The 27,976-nt window shown below is 40.3% G+C and overlaps 1 protein-coding gene and 7 non-coding genes across 12 annotated transcripts; 3 read left to right on the top strand and 5 right to left on the bottom strand.

The window, feature by feature from the left end:
• Positions 1–27,778, top strand: ldhd (lactate dehydrogenase D). Of its 5 annotated transcripts, none has more exons than XM_042411003.1 (11): positions 1–149; positions 14,340–14,452; positions 15,636–15,777; positions 16,197–16,338; positions 19,150–19,309; positions 19,491–19,690; positions 22,164–22,292; positions 23,467–23,594; positions 24,229–24,319; positions 26,427–26,538; positions 27,182–27,778. In XM_042411003.1, exons 1-11 carry the CDS (start codon positions 147–149, stop codon positions 27,360–27,362), a joined length of 1,401 nt encoding a protein of 466 aa, XP_042266937.1. In that variant the 5' UTR covers positions 1–146; the 3' UTR covers positions 27,363–27,778. The 5 variants fall into 5 exon arrangements, with proteins under 5 accessions (XP_042266937.1, XP_042266933.1, XP_042266934.1 ...); XM_042410999.1 differs by lacking the exon at positions 1–149 and adding an exon at positions 972–1,265; XM_042411000.1 differs by lacking the exon at positions 1–149 and adding an exon at positions 8,529–8,558.
• On the bottom strand, positions 6,170–6,238 carry trnag-gcc. The gene has a single exon. It is a non-coding gene; the product is annotated as a tRNA-Gly (tRNA).
• On the top strand, positions 6,834–6,916 carry trnal-cag. The gene has a single exon. It is a non-coding gene; the product is annotated as a tRNA-Leu (tRNA).
• trnag-gcc lies at positions 7,127–7,197 on the bottom strand. Its single transcript has one exon. It is a non-coding gene; the product is annotated as a tRNA-Gly (tRNA).
• trnag-gcc lies at positions 7,816–7,886 on the bottom strand. The gene has a single exon. It is a non-coding gene; the product is annotated as a tRNA-Gly (tRNA).
• On the bottom strand, positions 8,447–8,517 carry trnag-gcc. Its single transcript has one exon. It is a non-coding gene; the product is annotated as a tRNA-Gly (tRNA).
• On the bottom strand, positions 9,114–9,182 carry trnag-gcc. Its single transcript has one exon. It is a non-coding gene; the product is annotated as a tRNA-Gly (tRNA).
• trnal-cag lies at positions 9,778–9,860 on the top strand. The gene has a single exon. It is a non-coding gene; the product is annotated as a tRNA-Leu (tRNA).
• Positions 27,779–27,976: the final 198 nt, after the last annotated feature.

Raw genomic sequence — 27,976 nt, 5'->3', positions numbered from 1 at the left:
TTTTCTTTGACCTGCATCGCCACCATCTGACAGGAGAGACACATTACGTCTGTCCCGCTGCAATCTCCGTCAATTCTGCAAGCACGAGCCACAACAAGACCGGAAAACCAGAAGATGGACATCAAAATAACAGACATCCGAACCTTATGGTATGATAAAGTTACTGTCACATCAATTCCTACACGGACTTTTAAACTCACCTTAACTGCATTTTGTAGGACAATGCAATATAATGACTGGCATCAATAAATTAGAATGTTTGTGGTGGATCACATAAATATCATCTTACAAGGGGCTGTGGTCCTAAATTGTTCCCGATGTGAGTTGTGCATCATAATAAATGTTTGGTTACTCCCTATATAAACACACGAGTGAACACACGAAAGCATAGCCAAAAGGGCCAAATGACACTAAGACACCTGGTTGGCTCAGTGAACTGGTGTAATAGTTTTCATGTCTCAGTCTGAACTGAATTGTAGACAAGCCGCATAGATGCCCCATAGTCTGCGTGAAAAGCCTGAAGTCTTTTTGACAATTGAATATGGCAGTACTCTAAAATGCAGGAAATAATGTGCACCAGTTTTTCGCACCATAACAAGCAAATTCAAACTTTAGAAATATTCTTCATGTAATGGAACTGTTGGTGTGATTAATTATGTGGCAAGCTGAAGTCAGCATATACAGTATAACAACACAGAGGTTTACAAACTACTCATCGAGTTTCAAAATCAGGGAATATACAGTAAATAAGCTTATATTTTCTGCTATTTGCTCACTTGTGTTCTATAGTCATTATGAAAATATCATACTATGCTGGTTCTACCCCCTTTCATCATGGCACAGGCGTGTGGTCTCCAGCCTTTTTTGCATAAAAAGCACCAAAAAGAAAGACAATCATTTTATGTACTTCTTTACTTATGTTTAATGTCTGTACTAAACAACAGCAATGACAGATAAAACTGAAAGTTGACCAACACAGCTTTTATCCTGAGTATAAATGTAACTTTTATCATTTAAATTTGGTGAGGTTATTGTTACATTTTACAATAAAACAGTTTTTCATGAACTTGGTTGTATATGCTGTATTGTATTCTGAAAAGAATTGGAAGGAAGTCGTGTGTTGCCTAATGTTTTACAATTTATATTTGCAAAACATAAGACAATAGTAAATTATGTTGCTTAGTTTGAAACCGAGCCGACAGCTGCAGTCTCTTAGGCATTGCTTCCTGCAATGTCACAACATAAAATCGGGAATCAGCGCCAGAGTAAGTGCTTTTTAAAATAAAGAGTTTTATTTCAGTGTATCGTATTAGGAGGTCACGTGCTGCGGCAGCAGGTCGAAGGTTTAGTGTGTTTGGTGTAGAGACTGAGGACACTGTGCTTACTATTTCTGCGTATATCTTATGGAGTTGTTAACATTTTAACAATCCTGCAAAATAACTAATAGTACGCAACCTAATAGCATTTTGGATATACCTACTAGCTTAGTAGTACCTGTACTTGTTGTAGTACCAACCTTTTCTAGCATTACAGACTATGAACTAGAAAATATTACTAATTGAACTGAGCTATAAACTAGCCGAAAGGTTGACGTTAACTATGGTAATGTTAGTGCGTTTAATAGTTGCCCTATTTGAAGAGTTTTGGGATAATGTTAACATTAAGCAACCTTGTTTTATATTGTGTGATAGCTAGCCAACTTCTTTCGACACACTTTGTGTGGCTGGCAGTGGTAGAATTCGCGGCATGCTTTTACATTTATGTATGTGTGTGGTACTTTGCTTGATTTGTGTAGCTTCTATAGCCTATATGAGGAACATTTTGCTCTGGCAAAGTATGAACTTAATGCCAATGTAAGTTGTGCTATCTACTGAACTGTTTATGATGACATCTTCTCTTATTCTTGGTTGCTGTTAGGGGTCAAATAATTGTTAGTTACACTGATGCTTTCCGTCTATTCATTACTTAGCTGACAGGAATGAATGTCTGTTTAGCTTGGATGCTTGTCTGGGTAAAAAAAAAAAAAACAACAACAACAACATCGCATTGGCCGGGAATCGAACCGGTGCTTCCCGCGTGGAAAGCGAGAATTCTACCACCAACCACCTAACGCCAGATGTGTCTAAAAATGGTGAATCCTCAGTCTTGACTTTCAGGCTACAAACCTGTTCACACGTATAATTTCAAGCAAGCAAACAGTGCTCACATGTGTTTGCAATTAGTCCACGTCTAATTTCAACAGTTCAAACAGTGAAAGTGAGGAGCTAATAAACAATGCACTACTGAGCACAACAATGAATAACTTCGAGAGGACACTGTCCTTAAACACACAGGCATTCCCATTTCTGCAGTTAATGGCATGAAGACTATAGATACACCAATATGGAATCTCAGGGTTGATGTTTGTTGTGAGTGATACCACTACGATAACCAATAACATTATTACTACGGCCAAAAAATGTGAAGATGATAAGAAATATATATATTTTAAAGTGACACATTTATTTTATAACACCAGTGTTAGGAGTCTTCACAATCCCCACCACAAAGAATGTGTGTATACCACCTGCAACTGGTCAACAGTATCATGGTTGTCTTTGGACAGACTACTTGACTTGTTTTCAGTAGGCAAAATTTTGCCCTCAACTTCTTGTTTTGGGCAAAATTGGAGTACTAGCTCAGGTACGCGTTCAGGTTGCAGTCTCCCCTGGAGGCGTGGGTTCGAATCCCACTTCTGACAATGGTGTTTTAAATTGACGCTGGACCCTCTAATTGTAACTACGCATGCACTTATATGCCAGTAATTTGTTATTAGTTGGTGAATTATTATGTGTCCTGTTCTACAGAATATAAGTTCAGCAGAGCACATACTAGTGTATCATTCCCAACTCAGTGATCACTCTATATTTAAAAAGTGTCTGCTGTTGCATAAGAAAGTAAAATCTATTTTTACATTGGTCGGGAATTGCCTGGCCAATGCAACTCCCATGAAGAAGGCCATCGACGACTTGCTCAACAAACACTGTGGGCAGAAGAACATGCTCAAGCATGTGGACCAGGACTATGCTACCCTTGTTAACAGCTCCTGTAGAGACCCAAACAGCATGCTCCACCCAACAACCAAATTACACATTGCACAATATGTAAAGCACCTGGCCAAGTTGATGAACACCAGCTCCTCTTTAAACACAAGCCCAGAAAAACTCCAAGACAGGCAGCAACTCTGGCACTCTCTGACAGTGGGGAGTGAAACTACTAGTGTCCCAGTTGTTACCATACCTATCGCAACAGTAAACCCACCTCAACCTGCTCAGACCCTGGCCACACCTCTAACCTAAGACTCCATCGAGAAGATCGTTAAAAACATCATGGAGAGGCAGCAGCAGCAACAGCCACAACAACAACTAGGAAAAAAGAAGCCACAGACAAAATCGTGTCTTTCCTGTGGCCAAAGTCCAGATATGAGAACGATGGTTCCTCCATCCACTTCTTCTTCCAACAAGGTCCTGTCTGATACTTTTACTGCTCCAATAAGGTTTTTAAAACTTATGGTGCTGAAGGTTTGACAAACCCTAAAATGCCCTTCAAAGACTTTGCAGATTCTTTCAGCGGGAACTGGATGCCACAAAGAAGAATGTGGAGGAGAGAGGACAACAGAAAAGAAAAAGGGCAGAATCGCAGCACACAGGTCGAAAGTGTCAATTCTGTAAAATGGAACTGAAGCAGGGCCCAAACAGTCCTCATATTCATGCAGGCTTCCCTGGAGTGATGGGGAAATACATTTACTGTCCAGCAAAAGTCTTTTCACTATGCAAAGATCAGGGCATGGGCAAGGAGATGACCTGGAAAGAGTTCCAGGAGTCTCACTTTTATGAGATGGAAAGACAGAGATGGGAAGTTGAAAAGGGAAAATGAGACAGGGAGAGGGAGAGTGTTTTGTCATGTGTGTAAATATCTTTTGCTCATTTTATCCTTATTTTAAAATGCTCATTTTTCTATTTAGTATTTTATGAGACTGCTATTTTTATGTGTCAAATTGAGGAAGTGTTCTATTTTCAAAACACGAGTTCTGCAATTTCAAGTCTTTCTGTATATAGAATTAATCTGGTTACCTTTGCTGGACCCTCTGGTGGCTCACTCATTTCAATTATTTGTGTGCCTCAGAAGTTAGTTTTGCTCTGTCAAAGGACTAGCAGAACCTGCAACTTTTTAATATTCTAATATATTAGTGCTGCAACAGTTATTCGATTAATCGATTAGGTGTTGACTATTAAATTAATCTATTAATAGTTTATATTAAACTATTTTGATGATTGATTAATCATTTGGAGTCTTTCTTATTTAAGAAAAAAAAAGACCAAATTTTCTTAGTCCAGCTTCTCCAATGTTAATATTTTCTGGAGAATACCCTCAGTCCAACAGTCCTCAGCAGCTGGAACATAAACACAGTCAGGAGGACTGTCTTGGAGAGAGAGGAGAATGAGGGTGAGAAAATAGAGTCAAAATCAGGGCAGCAGTGTGTCTAAACACATCAAAACAAGGCAATAAGTTCAACAAACCATTTCAAGTAGAGTTGCAATGATTAGCATATTCATCAATTAGTTGCCAACTATTAAATTAATAGCCAATTATTTTGATAATCGATTAATCGTTTTGTCATTTAAAAAAAAAAATCTAAATTCTCTGATTTCAGCTACTCAAATGTGAATATTTTCTGGTTTCTTTAGTTCTATAGTATGTGTGGACAGTTAGTTTGGGACAAAACAAGACATTTGTTGAAGACATCATCTTGGGCTTTGGGAAACATTGATCAACATCAAGAAAATAATCAACACAGAAATCGATGATCAAAATAATTTTTAGTTGCAGCTCTATAATATATTTCATTTTTTATTTGAATTGTGTGTGTGTGTTTATGACCCAACACCACTGGTTCTATGTGTTTGATCAATATTATGACTGTTATAGTTGTCAAGAGTGTCTAATAAACAATATTTAATTCATCAATGTCTACATGTCTCATTGATAAATGAATGATAATTTAAACATGTTACACTGAGTAAGAAAACTCTGTAATATTGTTTAATAGCCACATGTAAGTCAGGTACTTTATATTACTGGGCCATTAGGCCACACTAGGCCAAGTTTTGTCTTACTTTACTATTTTTGTCTTTATGTGCTAGCTTTGACTTCATTTGCATGAGGAATTATATGTTTGTTTTTCTTTTAAATTACTAGATTACTTAAAAAAGCCATAAACATCGCCACTTAACTTTCTGCCACTACAATCTAATGATAAACTGAAGAAAAAGTGCACAATAAAGTAGCATTCATTTTTATTGATTCAAAATAGCTATTTATCTTTTATAATGTATGACAAGCATTGCCATGACCAGGATTCGAACCCGCGTCCAGTCTGAAATTTTCACGTTAAACCTGCTGCATGAGAAAGCAGTTCAGCACCTTGGACAGTGAGAAAAATGCTGCAATTTCATTGGCTGTCACTGTGTTCCACCTATACGCGACTGGCCCCCGCGTGGCAGGCGAGAATTCTACCACTGAACCACCAATGCTCGATGACAAGGGGAAATATGCAAGGATGAAGACACATATGGTAGTTGGACAGTTTCTAGTCTATATACTTCAAAGCTTAAAGAAGAGGTGCAGCCTGTGATATAATCTGTTGTGTTTACTATGAACAGAGACTTTTGTTCCCTGACTTCAGCCTCTTAGACAGGGCCTCCTCCCAATCACCTGAAGTACCTCACTAGAGCTACGGTACAAATGCATCCAAATGCATCCTTTCAATACACTGTATGAACTAATCTTGCCGTTAGAGTTAAAGCAAAGCTAACAAGTTTGCTAAGCGACAGTTAGCAGGCGTTTAAGCTCGGAGAACTTCATTTGCCCTCTTTGTCTAGTGGACAAAACGGCGTGCAGTGTTGAAAGTAATGAGCGCAGTAGGGAGAAGGTCCAAGGGCCACTTGCTAGCACCCGGCTGACCAGACCAGACTTAGACGACAGCTCAGCACCAACAGCAGTTCTCCAACTGCTTTGTGGTGTGACCGCTTCAATTTGCGATGTACTGTAATTGTTGTGGCTTTTGTAGCTGAGACAATCCTATTCCTGGAAAGGTTCTGCTGTCATGCAAGGGACAGTGAAACCTTGCTGCATTGGCCGGGAATCGAACCCAGGCCTCGCGTGGCAGGCGAGAATTCTACCACTGAACCACCAATGCTTGATGTGAGTTTGGAGTTATATCTCTGAAAATGACAGCTGTTGGAAATAAGTTGGGATGGCCATACGGTCTAAGGGCCGGGTCATGCGAGAAAAGACTGGTTGGTACCACGGTTTCCGACCACATGGGAAGGCAAAAGTGTTATAGCTGTTCCAAACAGCAAATTTCCAACGGCAGAGTGAAAAGGCGGGTGTCATGGAGAGGTGGGAGACGCGATACTTGTTTAAATGTGGGCATTTTCAGACAGTTTTCCAACAACCCCAGGCATCTCACTGAGTGGGCAAGAATTCTACCACTGAGCCACCAATTCTTGACAAGTCGATAATTTGTTGGTATCTGGCCAATTTAAGTCCTTATACGTCACAGTTTGAGTAAAGGCTGAGCTAGTGTGCACAGACAGGCCAGCAAGTCAGAATCACTGCCTCCCAGTATATCGCCTGCAAGTGCAGTATACCACGTGCATCTGGTCGACAGTGTCATGGTTGTTTTTGGACAGACTACTTGATTTGTTTTCAGTAAGTGTAACTTTGCCCTCAACTTCTTGTTTTGGGCAAAATTGGAGTACTGGCTCAGAAAATGCACTGCTCTGAAATAAGTCAGGATGGCCGAGCGGTCTAAGGCGCTGCGTTCAGGTCGCAGTCTCCCCTGGAGGCGTGGGTTCGAATCCCACTTCTGACAATGGTGTTTTAAATTGACGCTGGACCCTCTAATTGTAACTACGCATGCACTTATATGCCAGTAATTTGTTATTAGTTGGTGAATTATTATGTGTCCTGTTCTACAGAATATAAGCTCAGCAGAGCACGTGCTAGTGTGTCATTCCCAACTCTGTGATGACTCCATATTTAAAAAGTGTCTGCTGTTGCATAAGAAAGTAAAAGCTATTTTTGCATTGGCCGGGAATCGAACCCGGGCCTCCCGCGTGGCAGGCGAGAATTCTACCACTGAACCACCAATGCTCGATGACAAGGCGAAATATGCAATGACACGCTGCCAGGATGAAGACACATATGGTAGTTGGACAGTGTCTAGTCTATATACTTCAAAGCTTAAAGAAGAGGTGCAGCCTGTGACATAATCTGTTGTGTTTACTATGGACAGAGACTTTTGTTCCCTGACTTCAGCTTCTTAGACAGGGCCTCCTCCCAAGCACCTGAAGTACCTCACTAAAGCTACAGTACAAATGCATCCTTTCAATAAAGTGTATGAGCTAATCTCACCTTTAGTTTTCGAGCGAAGCTAACAAGTTTGTTAACTGACAGTTGACAAGCTTGTAAGCTCGGAGAACTTCATTTCCCCTCTTCAATAGCTTTCTAGAATGGTGTGCAATGGTGAAAAAATGACAGGGGAAAGTAGGGAGAAGGTCGAGGAACCAGGGTGACATGCTAGCGCACGGCCAGCCAAACCAGATAGCGACTTATACGTTAGCTCAGCACCAACAGCAGTTCTCCAACTGCTTTGTGGTGTGACCGCTTCAATGTGCGTTGTACTGTAACGAACTGTCATGGTTTTTGTAGCTGAGACTATCCTATTCCTGGAAAGGTTCTGCTGTCATGCAAGGGACAGTGAAACCTTGCTGCATTGGCCGGGAATCGAACCCGGGCCTCCCGCGTGGCAGGCGAGAATTCTACCACTGAACCACCAATGCTCGATGACAAGGCGAAATATGCAATTACACGCTGCCAGGATGAAGACACATATGGTAGTTGGACAGTGTCTAGTCTATATACTTCAAAGCTTAAAGAAGAGGTGCAGCCTGTGACATAATCTGTTGTGTTTACTATGGACAGAGACTTTTGTTCCCTGACTTCAGCTTCTTAGACAGGGCCTCCTCCCAAGCACCTGAAGTACCTCACTAAAGCTACAGTACAAATGCATCCTTTCAATAAAGTGTATGAGCTAATCTCACCTTTAGTTTTCGAGCGAAGCTAACAAGTTTGTTAACTGACAGTTGACAAGCTTGTAAGCTCGGAGAACTTCATTTCCCCTCTTCAATAGCTTTCTAGAATGGTGTGCAATGGTGAAAAAATGAAAAAATCGGACCAGATAGCGACTTAGACGTTAGCACCAACAGCAGTTCTCCAACTGCTTTGTGGTGTGACCGCTTCAATGTGCGTTGTACTGTAACGAACTGTCGTGGTTTTTGTAGCTGAGACTATCCTATTCCTGGAAAGGTTCTGCTGTCATGCAAGGACAGTGAAACCTTGCTGCATTGGCCGGGAATCGAACCCGGGCCTCCCGCGTGGCAGGCGAGAATTCTACCACTGAACCACCAATGCTCGATGACAAGGGGAAATATGCAAGGATGAAGACACATATGGTAGTTGGACAGTTTCTAGTCTATATACTTCAAAGCTTAAAGAAGAGGTGCAGCCTGTGATATAATCTGTTGTGTTTACTATGAACAGAGACTTTTGTTCCCTGACTTCAGCCTCTTAGACAGGGCCTCCTCCCAATCACCTGAAGTACCTCACTAGAGCTACGGTACAAATGCATCCAAATGCATCCTTTCAATACACTGTATGAACTAATCTTGCCGTTAGAGTTAAAGCAAAGCTAACAAGTTTGCTAAGCGACAGTTAGCAGGCGTTTAAGCTCGGAGAACTTCATTTGCCCTCTTTGTCTAGTGGACAAAACGGCGTGCAGTGTTGAAAGTAATGAGCGCAGTAGGGAGAAGGTCCAAGGGCCACTTGCTAGCACCCGGCTGACCAGACCAGACTTAGACGACAGCTCAGCACCAACAGCAGTTCTCCAACTGCTTTGTGGTGTGACCGCTTCAATTTGCGATGTACTGTAATTGTTGTGGCTTTTGTAGCTGAGACAATCCTATTCCTGGAAAGGTTCTGCTGTCATGCAAGGGACAGTGAAACCTTGCTGCATTGGCCGGGAATCGAACCCGGGCCTCGCGTGGCAGGCGAGAATTCTACCACTGAACCACCAATGCTTGATGTGAGTTTGGAGTTATATCTCTGAAAATGACAGCTGTTGGAAATAAGTTGGGATGGCCATGCGGTCTAAGGGCCGGGTCATGCGAGAAAAGACTGGTTGGTACCACGGTTTCCGACCACATGGGAAGGCAAAAGTGTTATAGCTGTTCCAAACAGCAAATTTCCAACGGCAGAGTGAAAAGGCGGGTGTCATGGAGAGGTGGGAGACGCGATACTTGTTTAAATGTGGGCATTTTCAGACAGTTTTCCAACAACCCCAGGCATCTCACTGAGTGGGCAAGAATTCTACCACTGAGCCACCAATTCTTGACAAGTCGATAATTTGTTGGTATCTGGCCAATTTAAGTCCTTATACGTCACAGTTTGAGTAAAGGCTGAGCTAGTGTGCACAGACAGGCCAGCAAGTCAGAATCACTGCCTCCCAGTATATCGCCTGCAAGTGCAGTATACCACGTGCATCTGGTCGACAGTGTCATGGTTGTTTTTGGACAGACTACTTGATTTGTTTTCAGTAAGTGTAACTTTGCCCTCAACTTCTTGTTTTGGGCAAAATTGGAGTACTGGCTCAGAAAATGCACTGCTCTGAAATAAGTCAGGATGGCCGAGCGGTCTAAGGCGCTGCGTTCAGGTCGCAGTCTCCCCTGGAGGCGTGGGTTCGAATCCCACTTCTGACAATGGTGTTTTAAATTGACGCTGGACCCTCTAATTGTAACTACGCATGCACTTATATGCCAGTAATTTGTTATTAGTTGGTGAATTATTATGTGTCCTGTTCTACAGAATATAAGCTCAGCAGAGCACGTGCTAGTGTGTCATTCCCAACTCTGTGATGACTCCATATTTAAAAAGTGTCTGCTGTTGCATAAGAAAGTAAAAGCTATTTTTGCATTGGCCGGGAATCGAACCCAGGCCTCCTGCGCGGGGGCCGAGAATTGTTTAGCTAAACCGCCCTAAACCGTTTCCCATTCATTCTCTATGGTAGTGCTAAACCACTACGGATGTAATATATTTTTGTCCGCTAGTCTGCGCCGTTTAGCCATTTTGTGAGATTTCGACGTCACTTCACTTTTCAGCGCCAGTTTGAATGGTGGATGGACGGCTGACATTAACTAGTGCTACACTGTGTGGAAATTGCTAACCGGTAAGTTATGTTTAGTTGAATGAAAAATTAAACAGTGAACGAACAAGTAGTTATATTTTGCCTTGGCTCTGTCTAAGGTTTCTCTGTTTACGTTACCGCTATAAGTTAGTCCTAGTTCTTTAGTTTATTGTGTCGAACAGGTTAATGTCACCGTCACTTTCGGAAGAATTAAATATAACCTTATGCTAACGTAACCTTAAACAAACGGTTAAAGAAGGTTTATTCACACGTTAGCTGGATGTGTTGTTGTTTTAACGGTGTCTGGAAACTGACAACTTAACGTTAAGTCGAAAGCATTACTGTGTGACGTAACGTTAACGTCCATTTAAATATGGCGAAGCATACCAGTAGCTTGTTAACGTTAGATACACTCTGATACTATTTTACGCACAATGCAAGAATTACACGTTAATAAACTATGAATGAACCTGCCTCATTTAAATCTTGTATATTCGTCGTGTTTACATTTAACGTTATGTAGTTGCTGCTTTAGTGTTTAGTGTAAAGTTAAAACCAGAATCAGTTTACAGATTTACTTTACTGTTTTTTTGTAAAACCACAGTATTGTTTATTTGCATACCACACATGTCTCTGAGGGTTTTTCATACTATGCCATGTTGTGCACAGCTTACTACATATCATGCATGCTTCATGGTGTCACACGTTTATGTTAACATTTTAGGGAATGTGGAATCTGTAAGGGGAAACCCAGACAAATAGAGGGAGAAAATGCAGACAGGCCGAAATAGAAACTTCCTAATCCCTGCTCCCCATTGAGCCCCTATATATCAACACCTCTTATAAAAACGCCTGTCTGTAATGTATAAAAAGACTAAATTGTTTTCTTCATTACAGATAAAATGCGCAAACTACTTTTCTTCCCTGGGAAAATTAGTGTCACATTTCGCAAAGGACCACTTGGATACCTGCGCCAGGATCCTACTGATGCAGCCAAGCTGTTAAAAGACAACCCGTCTCTACAGGACAAGTCTGCACCTGTGAAAGAAGAGCTGGTGAAAACAAATGCTCTCACAGTGGTCCGTCAGAGAGGAGGGGATGCCTCAGACAAAACGGAGGTGTATGGAGAGTACATCCTGCAGTTTGGGAAGTACAAGGGGAAGTCTTTCCGCTGGCTCCTTGAGAATGACATCGGGTATACCATCTACCTACTCAAGAGTCATGAAAAGGAAGAAGCTGTGGGAGTCTTCATGGTAGAGGGACACAGCAAGGACAGCCTATTGTCATTTGTGAGCTATGCCCTCAGCTTTAAAGAAATCCAGTCTCTCCTCAGCTATGACTCCAAAAAGCTGGTTGTGACAGCAACAGCAGCATCAGAGGATGACCAGCTGGTTGGTTTTGGCTCTCGTGCCAGCAACACCTGGCGAGAGATTTGGGACAGCAGGGATGATGGCTATGCAGCCTTTATACTGAAGAAAGGCTGTGCTCCAGGGACTAAGATGCACAAGTTGCAGCGATACCTGCAAAAGAAGCAGCATCCTGCCTCTGACCCTCCTCTGACGACACCAACCTCACATGCTCCTGCTGAAGCCATGGGTGGGTCTTGTTTTCCTTTTTTTTAGTCAAAAAGGTATACATGTTGTCATGGTAGCCAAAGTTTTTTAAGTACACCAATGGGGGAAAAGTTAAATCATTTCAGTGGTGATTTTATTCATACTAGCTTATGTACAGTGAAGACATATTTTAGAACATTATAATTCTTGTCTGTTTGCATCACAGTGATGGATGAAAATGAAGAGCTGGAGAGAGCGATGCTGAGTATCTCACCTTCCAAACAACCTCAGAGCTGTGAGTAAACATTGGTTTTCCTTATTGTCATTCCAAAAAAAATTTACAGTTCAGCTTGCATGCTCTTAAATGTACTTTATATTCAGTCTCTACTTTATTATTATTCTTTTATGTCTTACAGCTGTTGCTAATTGACACATCTCTGATCTTCCATCCCCAAAGTACTTTCAGCTCCATCCCTTTTTCATATGGAAACCAGAGAACGACAACTTAATGGGAAGGCTGAGAAACAATGACACTCTGCCATGTGTTGAAGGTTGTGTTCAGCCCCAAGTTGTCTCTGCAAACATTGGTAGACCTCGTGTGATTGTTGGCACGACTGGACAGTACTACCTGTTGTCATCCAGGCTGTGTTGCACAGTTTGCTGGAAGAGGTGGCATGCTGACAACCAACTTTGCCTGGAAAATCTTCCAAAGAGGTTCACAAACCTGACCTAGAAGAATCCCATCTGTAAATTGGTCATGGATGAGCTCAGGTGCACAGGCAATTCACCCATGGGCATAGCAAACCAGATCATGGAGATAATGCACCTGAAATGTGAATGTGCTAACCTGGCCTACCTCCCTAGCTGCCAAAACATCATGGATGGTGATGTAGGAAAGTATGGTCAAAGAACCATCACTCAGTTCATAAGACAGGAAGCCAGGCCAGCTCCTTTCAGAGAGTATGGTGATTCAGATGGCTGGAATGGGATCTCTGTGTCTGCACTCTACCTGACTTACTGCCTACTGTACGAATACCACCACCAGGAGGGTGCCATCAAAAGTTTCTGCACCTTTGGACAGGCGTTTTGCTTAGACCACATCCGTAAAGTTGTGAAGAAGGTCACCTTTTCATCTGGGGCCATGTCATCATATGCAATCAATAATAAAACTTAACTTAGCACAAAAAATAAGGAAATTAGTGTTTGGTGGATTATTTCTTTGTTGTAACAATGCTTCTTGGCAATAAATCTTATACTGTTGGAAAGCCTGTTTATTTCCCTTTTAAATGGTGCCTCATTTGTAGGGAACATGCATTTGTGGGATGAGCAGCAGAGCTGAGTATGTGGTTTGCGCCCATGAAAAATTTGTCAAATCTTCTTTGCCAATGCCAAACAGCTTATTTTGCTGTTGCTATTGACTCTTGTTTTGAGCTCCTGGTACCCCCAGGTGCTGCCACTCAGGTGCCTGATTGGCACCTGAGTGGCAGAACCACAATTGACATTATCAAAGGATCAGCAAAACATTTTACTTTTTACCTTTTTAATATTACAATATATTCTGAATTTTATTTTTTTATTGCATGTGTGACTTCGCACCATGGGCTCTGTGTGTTAAAAATATTTAACTGTCACTGTTGTTAAGAGTGTTTTAATAAACAACATTTCAGTCTTCATTCATTAATGTTTACATTTCTATCCATTAAAATAATCCCCTATTAACACTTCTAAGGATTGGCCTCAGGACACATCAGTAGGATAAAGACTGTTTTTTGTTCTTTCACAATCACTAATGGAATTTAAAACTTATTTTGCTGTTGAAGTCCTAATTAATGACTATTGTTCACCACAGTTTTATCTACAGAGAGTTCTTGGACTTCATAGCTTGGTTTTTGCCCTCACCTGCAGTGTGAATTGTGGAACCTTATATACACACACAGGTGTGTGCCTCTCTAAACTATGTCCAATCAATTTAATTTGCAACAGGTGGACTCCAATCAAGCTCTAGACGCATGTCAAGGACAATTAAAGCAAACAGGCTGACCACAATTTGAGGTGTCAGGCAAATGAGAGGTTTAAGTTTTTTTATTTTTAATGAATTTGCAAAAACATGTTTTGTCATTATGGGTTATTGAGAGTGTAGCTTGAGAAGCAAAAATGGAAGTTTTATCCATTTAAAATGAAACCTACAACACAATGAAGAAAGTGAGGAGGTCTGAATACTTTCTATATCCACTGTATGACAGTAAACTTAATACCTTTGAGGGTTTAGGACAAAACAAGACATTTGCATACATGTCCCTTAGCTGAGGGAAATTATAATAGGTATTTTTCACTGTTTTCTGACAATGCATAGACTAAAAGGTTAATTAATTAATTGGGATGTACTATTGTACAATGAACTATTCAATTCAAGTGTGCAGTAGTGATGAATCACTCTCCTCCAGTGAATGTAATCATTTGTGTGTGTGTGTGTGTGTGTGTGTGTGTGTGTGTCCACACAGAGTGCGACTCTGGACAGCATACTCTCTGCATTCAGGTCTGTATGTGGTGAGGATGGTGTCTCATTGGGTGATGCTGTCAGACAACAACATGGCAAAGATGAGTCTGTACACAGGTTAGTCTCTCTCACTCTGTTACATACATACAGACTAATACCGCATGTTAGTAGTGTATTCAATTCTATACAAAAATTGAGTTTTTTGAGTCTGAGATTGAGTCTACAGTAATGCTAGTTGCTCCGTTAGCGAATTGCTAACTACAGAATATGCTATTCAGTGTTAAACACAAAGGACAGCTGAGGCTGATGGAAATTTTGTGGCACTAGTGTGGCTAAAAAGCAGCATTATATACAAAATACAATATACAATACCGTGACAAGTTGAGTGGCATTACATGAAAAGGAAATGATAGGATAGACACGAAGAGAAACAAAGATTTCATGGGATACCTGACATGAAGGCAAAAGATCAGCAGCAGCACTGCAGTGCAGTGTGCCAGTAACTGTATTTCTACCTATTATGTTTTTAAAGTGGCCAATATTGCCAATATAACCTTAAAAAGTTGTTACAGTGAACAAGTTAGCATTCAACATTAGCATTCATTTGGAATTGTGTTTCTAGCTCCGTTTTGGTTTCCACCAACACCTTAGGAAGAAAAATATCTACTAAATGCCCCACTTTATTCACCAGCTAGTTGCTAACTTAGTATATCTCCTGTTTGGTGCTGGGCAGATAGTGCACAGTTTTTTTTGTCAAAAAAAGTTTCCTGTTGTTGCTGGAATAGAAGTTGATGAGAGAAGAGTTGCTGGTCATAAAACCAAAACATTGAACTAAAAGAGGCAAAAAAAACAAACTCTGAAGAGCTAAATGGAAAATCAGTCAGGTGATAAATCTTTGTGGGTTTGTCATTACAAGCAACACCTTTCAAATTACACACAGTCATTTGATCCATTTGTAGAAAAATGTTTATTGGTGCAGCTTTAAAATGGTAAGTTTGTCATTGCCATTTAACAGAACTAAAAGGTTAAATCTCTGATTTGTTTTTAATTTGAAACTGATTACTTCATCACATCTTCCTCTAGTCTGCTTGTAGCAGAGGTTATTTGCACACAGACAGTTTCTCCATAGACCTCTGTAAAGGCACCAGTGTTGGTTTCCAGGGGATTATAGATGCCTTTGTGAAAGCACATGATTATAAATAGGATGTTTTCCACCTGAAATCTACACGGGGTAATGTGTAACGCTTTGTGGAGAAGTATGGAGAACAGTGAGTGACAGTGTTGCTTTCCCACTGTCCAGATGTCGTCCGCCAGATGTGGTGGTGTTTCCTCGTTGTGTGGAGGAAGTCAGCGCCCTCACCAAGGTCTGCCACAACCACCACCTTCCTATCATCCCCTTTGGCACTGGAACTGGCCTGGAGGGAGGGGTCAGTGCAGTGAAGGTGAGAGAGGAGCCCCCTGCATGTCTGTGGATGCACAGTACCAGTGGTACTATATCTGTGACTGGATGTGTTCAGTGATGCTTTTCTCCCACTTAGATGTGATGGCAATAATAATAGTGATATACATTAATACAGTAAGCAAATATATGAGTGATGGTGGGATTACTTTTGCTGAATTCAAATAAAATTTCAACATGTAAAATACTCCTACAACAGCTTTGAGTAGAAATTAATGAATGGAAAGTATAAAAATACATATGTATGGAGATTGCAAAATAACAAGTGGAACATGGGAATTTACAACAGGAAATTGAATATCTGCCATATAAAAACACACTATAAATATGAAAAACAGACAACAAAATGTGGTTCTGGATGTGTCTACTGTATGTCTACATGTTTGTTCCTCCCGCCCTCAGGGTGGTGTGTGCTTCAGTCTGAGGAACATGGACCAGGTTCTGGATCTCCACCAGGAGGACTTTGATGTGACGGTGGAGCCTGGAGTGACCCGGAAGGCCCTCAATGCCTACCTTCGAGACACTGGCCTCTGGTTTCCTGTTGGTCAGTTGCACTGTTTCCCAGTTTTCACTCTAGTTTCCAGTAGCTCAGAGGTAGAGCACAGTAAGAAGACTAGTAAATTAATAATTAGAGTTCATCTCAGGAGTAAATGTGCCATATGTGGTCTTTCAATATTAATAAAAGATTGCCACATTCATTTTGAGACATTGGTAAATGCCATTAAATAAGCAAGATCATGACAGGGAAGAGTGGAGGCCTCTTCATTACATATCACAGTGTGTTGGAGTAATGGCAGAATGGCTTTTCTTTTTTTTTCTTTTTTTTTTTCACAATGTGAAAGAGACGTCAGTGGATACATTTTTTGAGCATCACAACCCCTGTGAAATGATTCATTTCTCTACTAGAATTTGATCCATTTGGACCGGTGACATTTGGAAAGTCCAGAAGAGCCGCACGATTGAATTGTTTTATCCCCATTCAACTTAGCCAGAGGGCTAAACCAGAAGTAGCTGGCTTGGCCAGTGGAAGTCACTAGTGTGCTTGCTTTATGGGCCCCATAGATGTGGAAGCAATGCGGAAGAAGTTGAACTATTTTGGCTTCATGCGCCACTGAGCAACTTTTATAGGAATGAATGGGCTCCCACCTCTGATGCTTTATCCAGTTCTCTTTATACATCCATGGCTCTACCAAGCAGATACCATCAGCATCAGGAATGACAGTAAGGTCATTGATAATGACTGGTAGGGGACTCCAGGTCTTGTGGAAGGATTTCAGGGATCCTTTCAGAGAGAATCTTAACTTCTTCAGTTGTATGCATTGTAGAGAATGGCTACAGCATCCTATCTAACAGGAGGCAACAGAGTTATTGCATACATACCCAGTGTTTCCCCTAGGTTGACTGCTTTGGAGCGGCAGCGGTGGCGGGGGGAGGGGGGTCATATGTGGGGGCATATGAAAAAACTGGTCAAGTTAAGCTAACGTGTTGTTGGTAACTTCAGGGCTAACACCCTTCAATAGATGAGTATTTTCTTTGTCTTGAGGAGCTGCAGCATTTATTAACTGACACACAGCCTGTACTGTACATTTACTGCCAGATTGACAACTTACTGCTAAACTTTTCCTCTGCTCCGCTCGCGTTCACATCATGTTTCTGCCGCTCGCGCAACTACACACGCACACTTACACACACATACATACACGCACTGCCTTATTCCTTAACGGAGCTACGCTACTCCTGTACCTTTCACGTAGATGTCCTTTGAGGAATGAGGAGAGGGAGGATGACCAAAAAAAATCCACAATAACGTAGGGTGTTATTGTGCTCACACAGTGTGCGAGTGAAAATCATTAGCAGCCTGTTGATATTAATGATTGTCTGAAATTTTAGAAGCGGCGGTGCGCCACTACTGAATGAATATAGGGGAAACACTGCATACCTGTCAACCTAACCATCTGGAAGAATGCTAGTATGTTGATATTTAGCAGTTATCATTTTTTACTGCCTTAGTTTAGTGTGTTAGCATGCTAACACATAGAACTAATCAGATCAGAATCAGAACAATCAGAAATTTTGACCAGATGGTGATGCTAGATAAGAGGTAGGTGATTAAAGATTGTTATTTAAATGCACAAGAAGCTTTTTAAAAGTGTATTTTAACAGATTAATAAATTTACCCACTGATGGCTATTTCCCCAGTTGGAGAAACAATCAGTTTAGAAGGTGGGATGAAGAATGGGGTCACCATCTTCCGATATAACTAGCTAGCTACCTAGCTACACTCAAAAATAGAGACAGAAAAATGGTGACAAGTGTGGATAAGTGTGGATGCAGTGGTACAAATTATTATAAATTAACATACATCTGCTCCCAGTGACCTCTACTGCAGCTTCCATGTAAACTGAAAATGACATCAATGGGACAGATAAAACACTCACTATTGATTGGTTAGAGCAAATCAAAAGAAAATACCCCCCCCCCTCCCCCAATTAGCTGACATGCTAATGATGTTAGACTGAATGAATGAAGTGAAACGAAATGGCATTTCAGTCTGATTATCGGATAATTTGTGTTTTGTTTGGCATAGAATTTCCTCCAGCCCAGGCAATCCCTCACATCCTGGGTGTGACATGCAGCATCCGTCTGCACTGTTGTCTGTTTGGCAGTGTGTTTCAGCTCAGCCTGTTCAGTCATGGATGCCAGCAGCATCAATCCAGCATGTGGATACACTCACGTTTCTATTTCCCTGTTGGTCAGCCACATAAAAAGCATTTTACAAGATAAATCTTTTCCATTCTGGCATCTATCAGGGACATATATGAAACAATTTAAATCTTTTTCCCCTGTGAGGACTTTTTCATCTTCTTAGGGAGCAAAAGTCTGTGATGTCAGATTTGTTTTCCACTGGTTGGCCTGGTGGAGTATGGGTTATATCACAAAACTGAAGCCAGGCAGGTGATAATACACATCTTTATTCCTTTTAAAATGTGATGTCATGTAACAAACATGTAAGGCAATTCTATAGGACTTATTTTCATTTTTCAACTGTCATGAAAACTGTTGAATTCATTTATCCAGCAGGTGGTGATGTTAGATAAAAAAATCTTAACACCAAAAGGATTTTCAACTTTATAAAAAAGCAAAGGGAGGATTAAATGAAGAAGAAACATGAAAACAGTACAGGCTGAATTACATTTCATAATAACTTCTTCAATTTAAGCCATGTGCTGTTGAGACACACAGTGATGTCAGTGTGACAAGCAGATTTGTGTTTTCTGCCTGTTTTATATGTTTAATTTCTATTCATCTTTAAAATGGTTTAAGAAGCACTATTGATGTGCTGTTTTCTACTTAGATCCTGGAGCTGATGCGTCTCTGTGTGGTATGGCTGCCACCAGTGCGTCTGGTACCAATGCAGTGTGTTATGGAACCATGAGAGAAAATGTCATAAACCTGGAGGTGGTGCTTGCTGATGGGACGATCATACACACTGCTGGGAAGGGTCGACGTCCCAGGTAAGTCAACGACAAGCAAAAAGGACAGAAATGGAAATATTACACACTTTCTGATGAATGTTTGTCTTTCAGGATTTCTGTTAGTGTACATGTAAACATTTGCCTTTTGGAGCCACAAATATGCTACAATGCATTCTTATATGTGTCTTCCTTCCTAATATCCATTATTATCAATCTTTAGGAAGACTTCAGCAGGATACAACCTGACAAACCTGTTTGTGGGGTCAGAGGGCACCTTGGGGATCATCACCAAGACAACACTGCGTCTTTACGGAATCCCAGAGGCCATGGTGTCGGCCGTTTGCTCTTTTCCTTCCGTCCAGGCTGCTGTTGACAGCACTGTGCAGATTCTACAGGCTGGAGTTCCCATTGCTCGCATCGGTGAGGAAAGAAGCAAAATAATGCCCGAGTTAGGATGACTGCACCACAAGTAGTTTTCTCTAAGACAGTCAATAAATTTCAATATATTTTGTCAGCCTGTAAACCTCTAGCTTTCAGGCTGGAACCAATCAGCTCATTGGAACAACCTACACACACTCAATCACAAAATCACTCACACAGGCAATCAGAGAGAATCACCTGCAGCCTGTTACACGCAGAGCTACAACAGCAGGTTACCAGACGGAGGGAGAGAGAAATCCACAGACACACAAAGGGGGCGTGGGGGGGTTCAAACACACAATACACAAATATACAGGCACTGTCAGTATACAACCTCAGAGTCATAACAGCTTTGTTGCTTATATTTTATATTCATACTTAGAACAAATAAGTAGGACCAACTAGACTGCATTAGAGTTACAGATCAAATGACACTGATAAAAGCACATTAAGGGACTTGAAGGAGTAACACCAGTAAGGCACTTACACTGAGTTATCTGGAAACACGAAGGTCTAATGCACATGATTTTGAATGGTATCTGTCTCTTAAAAGTTTAAAGAATGACCTTAGCTCTCAAACTCATTGATAAAAGAATATATGATATTTTATAAATTCTACATTGTTCAGTTTATCTCTTCCTGCTGAGTAGCTAACGCTAGCTAGCCAGGGGTCTGCAGATATCAGGCTGATGTCTTGTCAGGAAACACAAACAGAGAAGATGAATTAGTGAGCTGACTTTTCTGCTCTTTTATGTATAATGATGACAACCTTGCAGGTGGTTCAGGTATAATTCGAGTTCAACTGTCTAAAAAAACATGACATTTCAATTCTGCATTGAGCAGAAAAACAAAAATTGATCAGAAATTATGAAATGATGCCATTTTTTGAAAAACAAAATTAGATTTGATTTTTTGGCTATAATGCCCAGCCCTACTGTTTTGAAACAAAATTAGATATAACTTTATATCTACTCTTATATCTACACTTAAGCTTAAGGCTTAAGGCTGCGCTCTGACAGCACCACTGTGTGCAAAAACTCAACCCTGGCAAAAAAATTAAACCTGATTCAACTGTTGTCATCCAGCAAAGGGCTGTGTTAACAAATCAAATATATGCAATTCCTGGTGGATTACTTTGTAACATGAACAGCATATTTCTACTGTGGAGCTCGTAATCATTGTGACAACAGATGAAATATTTGTCACTGTGATTACTTAAAAAAGCAGTAAAATCCTTCCTCTCTATATTATAAACTGCTGTGTTGTATTTTGGTATACGATAAGCCTTCACACTCACAAATCTGTTTATCAAACTGGACTTCTTGGATAAGATTTCATCATCTCACTGGTATCTGATTCAGCAGGCCCACACAAACACAGCCCCTTGCAATTTTTCAACACAGGACTGTTTTGACTGTAAACGCCCACTAAAGTGTGCTGCACTGGGGCAATGGGGGATAAGTAATCAATCATGAAACCCCCCAAACCCATGATCTGTTTATTGGCTACATCTGGCTCTGGTCTAAACAAGGCTCAAGCTGTCTGTTTCGATTAATTTACTTTGACTGACATCTTGAGTCAAAACCCAAGTATTCAAAACCTGGGAGGACTTTCTGACTGTTAATAAGTGATGGGTCGATGATGAGATCTGATTGGACGGCTTCCTCCTTAAGCATATTTAAGACACGTGTCACAAATAGATGATGTTAAAATCTACTTTGAAAGTCTTGTTAACTGATTTCAAAATAAGATCACCAACATGCCATACATATAAAGGCCATAATGCTATGTTTTAAAAACTCTTACTGGGCAGGTTGGATTTATTAATCCACCTTTTGAAGATTGGCCTGGATGTGCTAGAACCAGTGCAGGTTGCTGCCTACACATTGAGAATGGAGCTACTGCAGTTTATTTGAAGAACATTTTCTATTTCTGAGATGTACAAAGGGAATTTTTAACAATGAAATCACATTTATTTTCTTGTAGAAGCTCACAGACGAAGACATCCCCTCAGATTGTATCTTTAATGATCTGCTTCTTTTGTCACAGTTTGTGGTCAAGACCGAAGATGCAATTAAAAACAAATGAACCGAGAGATGGAAGGAGGAGAGAAGATGAACAGGGTTCAGGAGAATTGACTTTAAGGACAAAACAAGGAAGAGATGAGACTTTATTGATCCCTTAGAGAAAATAGATTCCTGCAGTAGGAGGACGATCGGATACAGAAGGGAAAATACATCATGAAATTTGATAATAGGATCAATATCAATTTTTGGCAGATGGAAAATATGTATCTGACCATTAAGCAAACATTGACAAAAGTCAGAAAAATTACCTCTTTAGACACATCAGACTGACATTTGTCTTCCTTCTCTGTGTGCTCTAACTCTGTGTGTGTGTGTGTGTGTGTGTGTGTGTGTGTGTGTGTGTGTGTGTGTGTGTGCGCGTGCGTGCGTGCGTGTGTGTCATCCAGAGTTTCTAGATGATGTGATGATAGATGCTTGCAACAGGTTCAGCTCTCTATCCTATCCTGTGACCCCAACTCTCTTCCTGGAGTTCCACGGCTCTGAGCGGAGCCTGGAGGAACAAGTCAACACAACTGGTGTGTGAGTGTGCAAATCACAAACAATAGTCATACATTTCTAGCTAGCATTAAAGCCACATACTATTGCTTTTCATACTGTTTTAGATTGTTTTATCATGGAATCATGAAATATTCTTCTTTAAGCTTCTTTAAGAAAAATTTAAAGTCTTTCTGAGAAATGTTACAGGCAAATAATGTAACATGTAAGTGTGACTTTCTGTGACAGTATTGAATACAGTCCATAACTCAAATTTTTAGCAACATCTGAGAGTTGACAATGTTGATTTTTAGCTATGCTCTAGACGTGTCAGTGTTTGTCCAATATGTTAGTCCAAAGTGAAATACTTTGATAACTATAAGATGGACTATTGGAAGGAATTTTTGGTGCAGACTTATCATCTCCAGAGGATGAATCCTAATGACTCCAGTTATCTCCTAACTTCATTTAAAGCCACCAACAAGTCAAATATTCCATAACCTAAAGGAAACAAGAGTTCATCATTATCATGTGCTATAGTATAACATTTAGCATATCGTAACAAAAGTTTGGACACACCGAATGAGAAAGTGTGCCCAAACTTTTGAATGTTACTGTATGTCCAACGTTTAAACAAATCGTTAGTAAAACAACTAGAATGTTAACTTGTCCAACAAGCTAAATTTGACAAACTAATCGTTAGCATGTTAACAGAGTAACCATATCATGTTAAATTCTTAATGTGACATGCTGAATGTTAACATGTTATCCAGTTTTTAACATATGTTTCATGCTAATAGCATAACCTTGGCAAGTAAGCGCATACTTAAGCTAGCACATTAGTATGCTAGGCTCTTAACTGGTGTGTAATGAGTAATGTAGCCTCACAGGGCTGCAATAGCACTAATCCTTTTAGTGTTATTGAAACACTGCTGAAAATGTAACTCACTGATAATACAGTACCTCTCTATTGCAACTAAGAAATTAATATTGTGGCTAACATACTGCACCTTTAAATTTTTAACAATTAGCAAAACCTAAAGTAGATGCAGTGAAAGTTAGAATGAGCTGGAGCAGTAACTTTCAGGCTGTAAGCTATAAACATTAAAACCACAGGAAACGTAGACATGGCAGTTCAACTAACAATCCTACAGGTATGAAAATTATACCAGTGCAGTGTCACAACAAAAACACTTTTTCCATTTGTTTCTACAGAGGACATCACACAGAGTAATGGAGGCTCAGATTTCCAGTGGGCTCGAGATGCAGAAACACGAAGCCAGTTGTGGAAAGCTCGTCATGATGCCTGGTATGCTGCTCTGGCTCTGAGACCTGGTTGCAAGGTAAAGACAGTAACCTTCCACTTTACCCGTGGTGAAAGCACTGGGGTTTAACAAGCTGGTTTTAGTACTGAAATACTCAATGAAACATAATGACCAAAAACATAGGAATCTTAAAATGACTACCCGAGTTGAAATCTACTAAGTTTACAAAGCATGTTCAAAAGAGAAGACCAGAAAAGTAAGATACTACATTTAACCACCAACTAAGTTCTTAATGTAATGCACTGAGCAGCACAGATTGATGATAAGTAACAGTGCAAGAGGATCCTTAGGTCAGGTAAATGTAATATTCCAAAGGGATAAAACCATGTTGGCTGTATCATATTATCATCGCTCACTGCTACATTACTCTCCTCTGTGACTGCCGTGTGGAAAACTCCATACTGTCAGAGCTCAAGGTAGAGTTGCTGGATAAATGTGTTGCCTTTTAACAATGATCAACAGGGCAGTTAATGACCACAGTGGTTGAAAGGCTTTGCTTGATAGCCCTGTGCTAAACTAACACCATAACCATCCTGAGGCACTTTTATGTCTCATTTTATTAACGTTTTAAATCTTAGCGGTTGCAAAAGACAACCACTTGATGTAGCTCCAATTCTGTGACCTTATCTTCCTTGTGTGCGTGTGTGTGCAGGCCTACTCTACAGATGTGTGTGTCCCATTGTCTCGACTGCCTCAAATCATAGTGGAGACAAAGGAGGACCTGATTAAGAACAGACTTACAGGTTAGCTCTGCAGAGAACAATATTAATGATGTTAATAATGCTTGATATGGTGAGTATAAAGCTGCATAATACAAAACCTGTGAATCCATCGTAATTATTGCAATCAGAGCATTTAAACAAAGTGTAAACACTGATTATGACTGACAGGACAACTTATAGTGCTACAGTCCAATCTTAAGAATGTTAGTTGAGTAAAAGTCATAAGATTTCTACTAATTATTAAAAAAGGGAATAGTTTCTTGAATTGTGTATTGTGTGAATAGTCTATGTAACAGACTAACTACAGTCATTAAAATAACCTTCAGATCAAGTCTTAATCAAAGAGCGCAATGCAAGATTCATTTTCCTCTGTTGCCAGTGATGTAATTATTTCCTCACAAATAAGCAGTATATTTAAAATTCAATATTCAGCTGTTTGGACATTTTTTGTTTGTATACCATTTAAATGGCCAAGCTGCTTGTTATGTAGCAGCAAGGGCACGAAACCTGCATAAATGAAAAGTTGCTGTCTGTCAGCTGACGATTAAACAGCTGCAGGTAGTGGAGGAGGTGCTGTGGTAAACTTTAATTTCGTCTTTTAACAGCTTTTAATTGTTGGCATAGAAATTACAGAACCTTTTTCTAGTGGATCTAGTGTTTTGTATTAGTCTGTATTGTTAATCACACTGTTGATACATGAGTCATCAATTGAAGTCAGCACAAGCAGCATGTGCTGTTTTGTGTGCCGAATTAAAATGAAAGGAAGATCAAAGGAAGCACTGGTTTTCCGGCACAAACCGGTGTTGCCGTTCAGGTTTTGGAGCACACCCTTAGTTCTGACTATTAAACTGTGACTGGTGGCCACAGAGCAGGAAGTCCCAGCAACAACAACAAACAAGAAAGCAGGATTAAAATGTCACCATGTAACTTTGGCTGAAAAGCACTGATTTAGTTAGGATAATGGTAAAAGATAAAACACTGTGTAGCAGTGCCATAAATAGGAAAGACTCATGCAGTTGGCAAACAGACTCAGTAATGTCATTTACGCTGTTTTCAGTGTGTGTTTTCTAACGCCAGCCACCACTGACCACACCACATCATGTAAAGCTGTAAGAGCAAAACCACTGAGTGTGTCGAATTGAGCAAGCGTGCATTTTATTGCTTATGTATTTAGCTTTTCACTTGTAAGAGGAGGAATGTGTTATATTGTATTGTATTATAGGCTGATGTGAGGCAGACTGATTTTCTGCAAAGAAGGTGGACAGTGTGCAGATCCAACTCATGTTGGGTACAGATGCAGGAGGAAAAAAAAACAGCATACAAAGAAAAAAGTGAGGTTTTGTAAGTTCTCACAATAATTTTTACTAATGCAACATTTGGACCTACAAGGTCTTCATCAGGAAAACCTTTTTACTTTGATTTTCCTTTTTGTTTTTTTTTGTTGTTTTTTTTACAGATTGAGTGATCAATACCCAAATTTTTCAGTCATATTGTCAATAAATAAAATAAACAAGAGTCAGTGTGCCAGATATGATGCATCCCATGTCACCAATGTGATGAATGAGATACATCAGAAAAAAGGGTTTAAAAACAACAACAGGCAAGTTTGACAGAATTACACTGAACCCTATATGCAGCTTGTAGCATAGCAGCCTCATAATAGCAGCAAAACTATCCATGCATTGCTATTTGTAATGATATGTAGTCAAAAACTAGCATCTACATCTTTTAGAGACAGTGCTACCTAGTTTTTCATTTTCATTCATATTTTTCCCCCAAAATAAGTTGCTTTTAAGAATCAGCATGTGTACTTCTGACCACAGTTTGTTTTGTACATAGCTGTACATTGCTGATAATTAATCCCCCAAAACATTCATGTAGGACCATTGCATTAGATTATTAATCAACTGATCTTGTACCCATTCATAGCAGGCAGGTCATCAGAATGACAAACAAGTGTCTGGATGGGAACTAACAGGTCTCAATAAAAAACTTTAAAAAGTATGTGCAATATTATCACCAAAAATGTAGCACACAGAAGAAGAGGGGACACACCAAAGAAATACCTCATATCGATTCATGTGTTAAGTTCTTCAGTGTAATGACTACGACTTCTGTTTGCCCTCAGGTCCCATAGCAGGTCATGTGGGTGATGGTAACTTTCACTGTCTGATGGTGGTGGACCCCAATGACCCAGAGGAGCTCCATAGGGTCCACCTGTTCACTGAGAGACTGGCCAGGTAATGTGTCACCTCTCCTTCCTCCAATGCTCCTCACTGTCTAATAAACCCCCCACCAGACACGGCTTTACTCTGCAGGGCTCCCTTATAAACTGATTTTTGAGGGTCGTTCAAGTGCGTATGCCTCAAGCTTCTGCACATTTACTCAGGTAGACAGGCCTCACTACTCCCTTTTTAGCAACTTCCCCTTCACTCTTCAACACCTTTCTCTTCCCCTTAATCCTCCCCACACTTTTCCTAATCCTTTTCACTCAACTCGCCTATCTTCAAACAGATTCACCTCCCTTTTGGCATCGCTCACCCATATCGCTTAACTGGTATTGATTTCAGAGCACAAAACTTTCAGTATAAGGTTTTGAAAAGGATGTTGGATATTGTGGGATCTATCCATAAACAGTGATTTTTTGAAAAATGCCTACACGAGCTGTAAACTCCAGTGGCTCAGTAGGGGCAGCAGTAGATCCCAAAGGCAAAGAGTAGATGAAGAAAGCATGATAGGACACACTCACAAAACGTAGAGCAGAATTGTAGCTGGAGTCCAAAAGCTTGTCACTGGGATAATATCCTTAAAAACATACCTTTGTTGAAAGTCAGTGTTCACTTTGATGAGGGAAAATTCCATGGTGCTTTGTTTCCTCTCCAGGCGAGCCCTAGCCATGGATGGTACATGTACGGGGGAGCATGGAGTGGGTTTAGGCAAGAGAGCGCTGCTGTGTGAGGAGATGGGACCTATGGCCATCCAGGTCATGCACTGTCTCAAGGATGCCCTCGATCCAAACAATCTGATGAATCCTGGGAAAATTCTGCTCCCAAGAGAACCTTGAAGATACTGCCAATCTGAGGGATGTTGTGGAACGTCGCTGAGTACAGAGAATGATTGAATGAATGAATGACATGGCATTTTAAAAGCACCTTGCTCATTAGAAGTATTTCTTGTTGAAACAGGACTTTGGATCCAGGCAGGGATTAATCCAATGTATAAATCAACAGGATATTTTACGGAAGATGCTATTATTTTAAAAGTGGAATCACTGGGAATTGTCCATATCACCATTAATTAACAGTGTACTCTTTTCCAAGGTAAGAAAACAATAGGCCTTTAATCTAAAAATGTAAGAGAATCAAGATGATGAATGGATAGCGGTGGAATTCCTCACTATGTGGGATTTATCATGCAAAAACTGTATATGCTATTCCTGTTAACTGTTAACTATGAGTAAATAAATTATCAATAACTGAATTTGACTTCTTTTGTACTTTTTCATGAAGTTTGGTTTTGAAAATGTAATATTTTATATCTAGTTTCTGTCTCCTCATTTTGTTTCTGCATATATTGATAATTGATCATTTGACATCAAGCTAAAATGCAAATCTTTGGCTGGTCCCAGCCTCTCAAATGTAAGATTTTTTGCTTTGCACTGTTTTATTTTATTCTAAA

Source organism: Thunnus maccoyii, chromosome 5 (assembly GCF_910596095.1).
Source record: "Thunnus maccoyii chromosome 5, fThuMac1.1, whole genome shotgun sequence".
Taxonomy (NCBI): Eukaryota; Metazoa; Chordata; class Actinopteri; order Scombriformes; family Scombridae; genus Thunnus; species Thunnus maccoyii.
The sequence above is the reverse complement of the archived record's forward strand: the minus strand, read 5'-3'. Positions and strand labels throughout refer to the sequence as shown.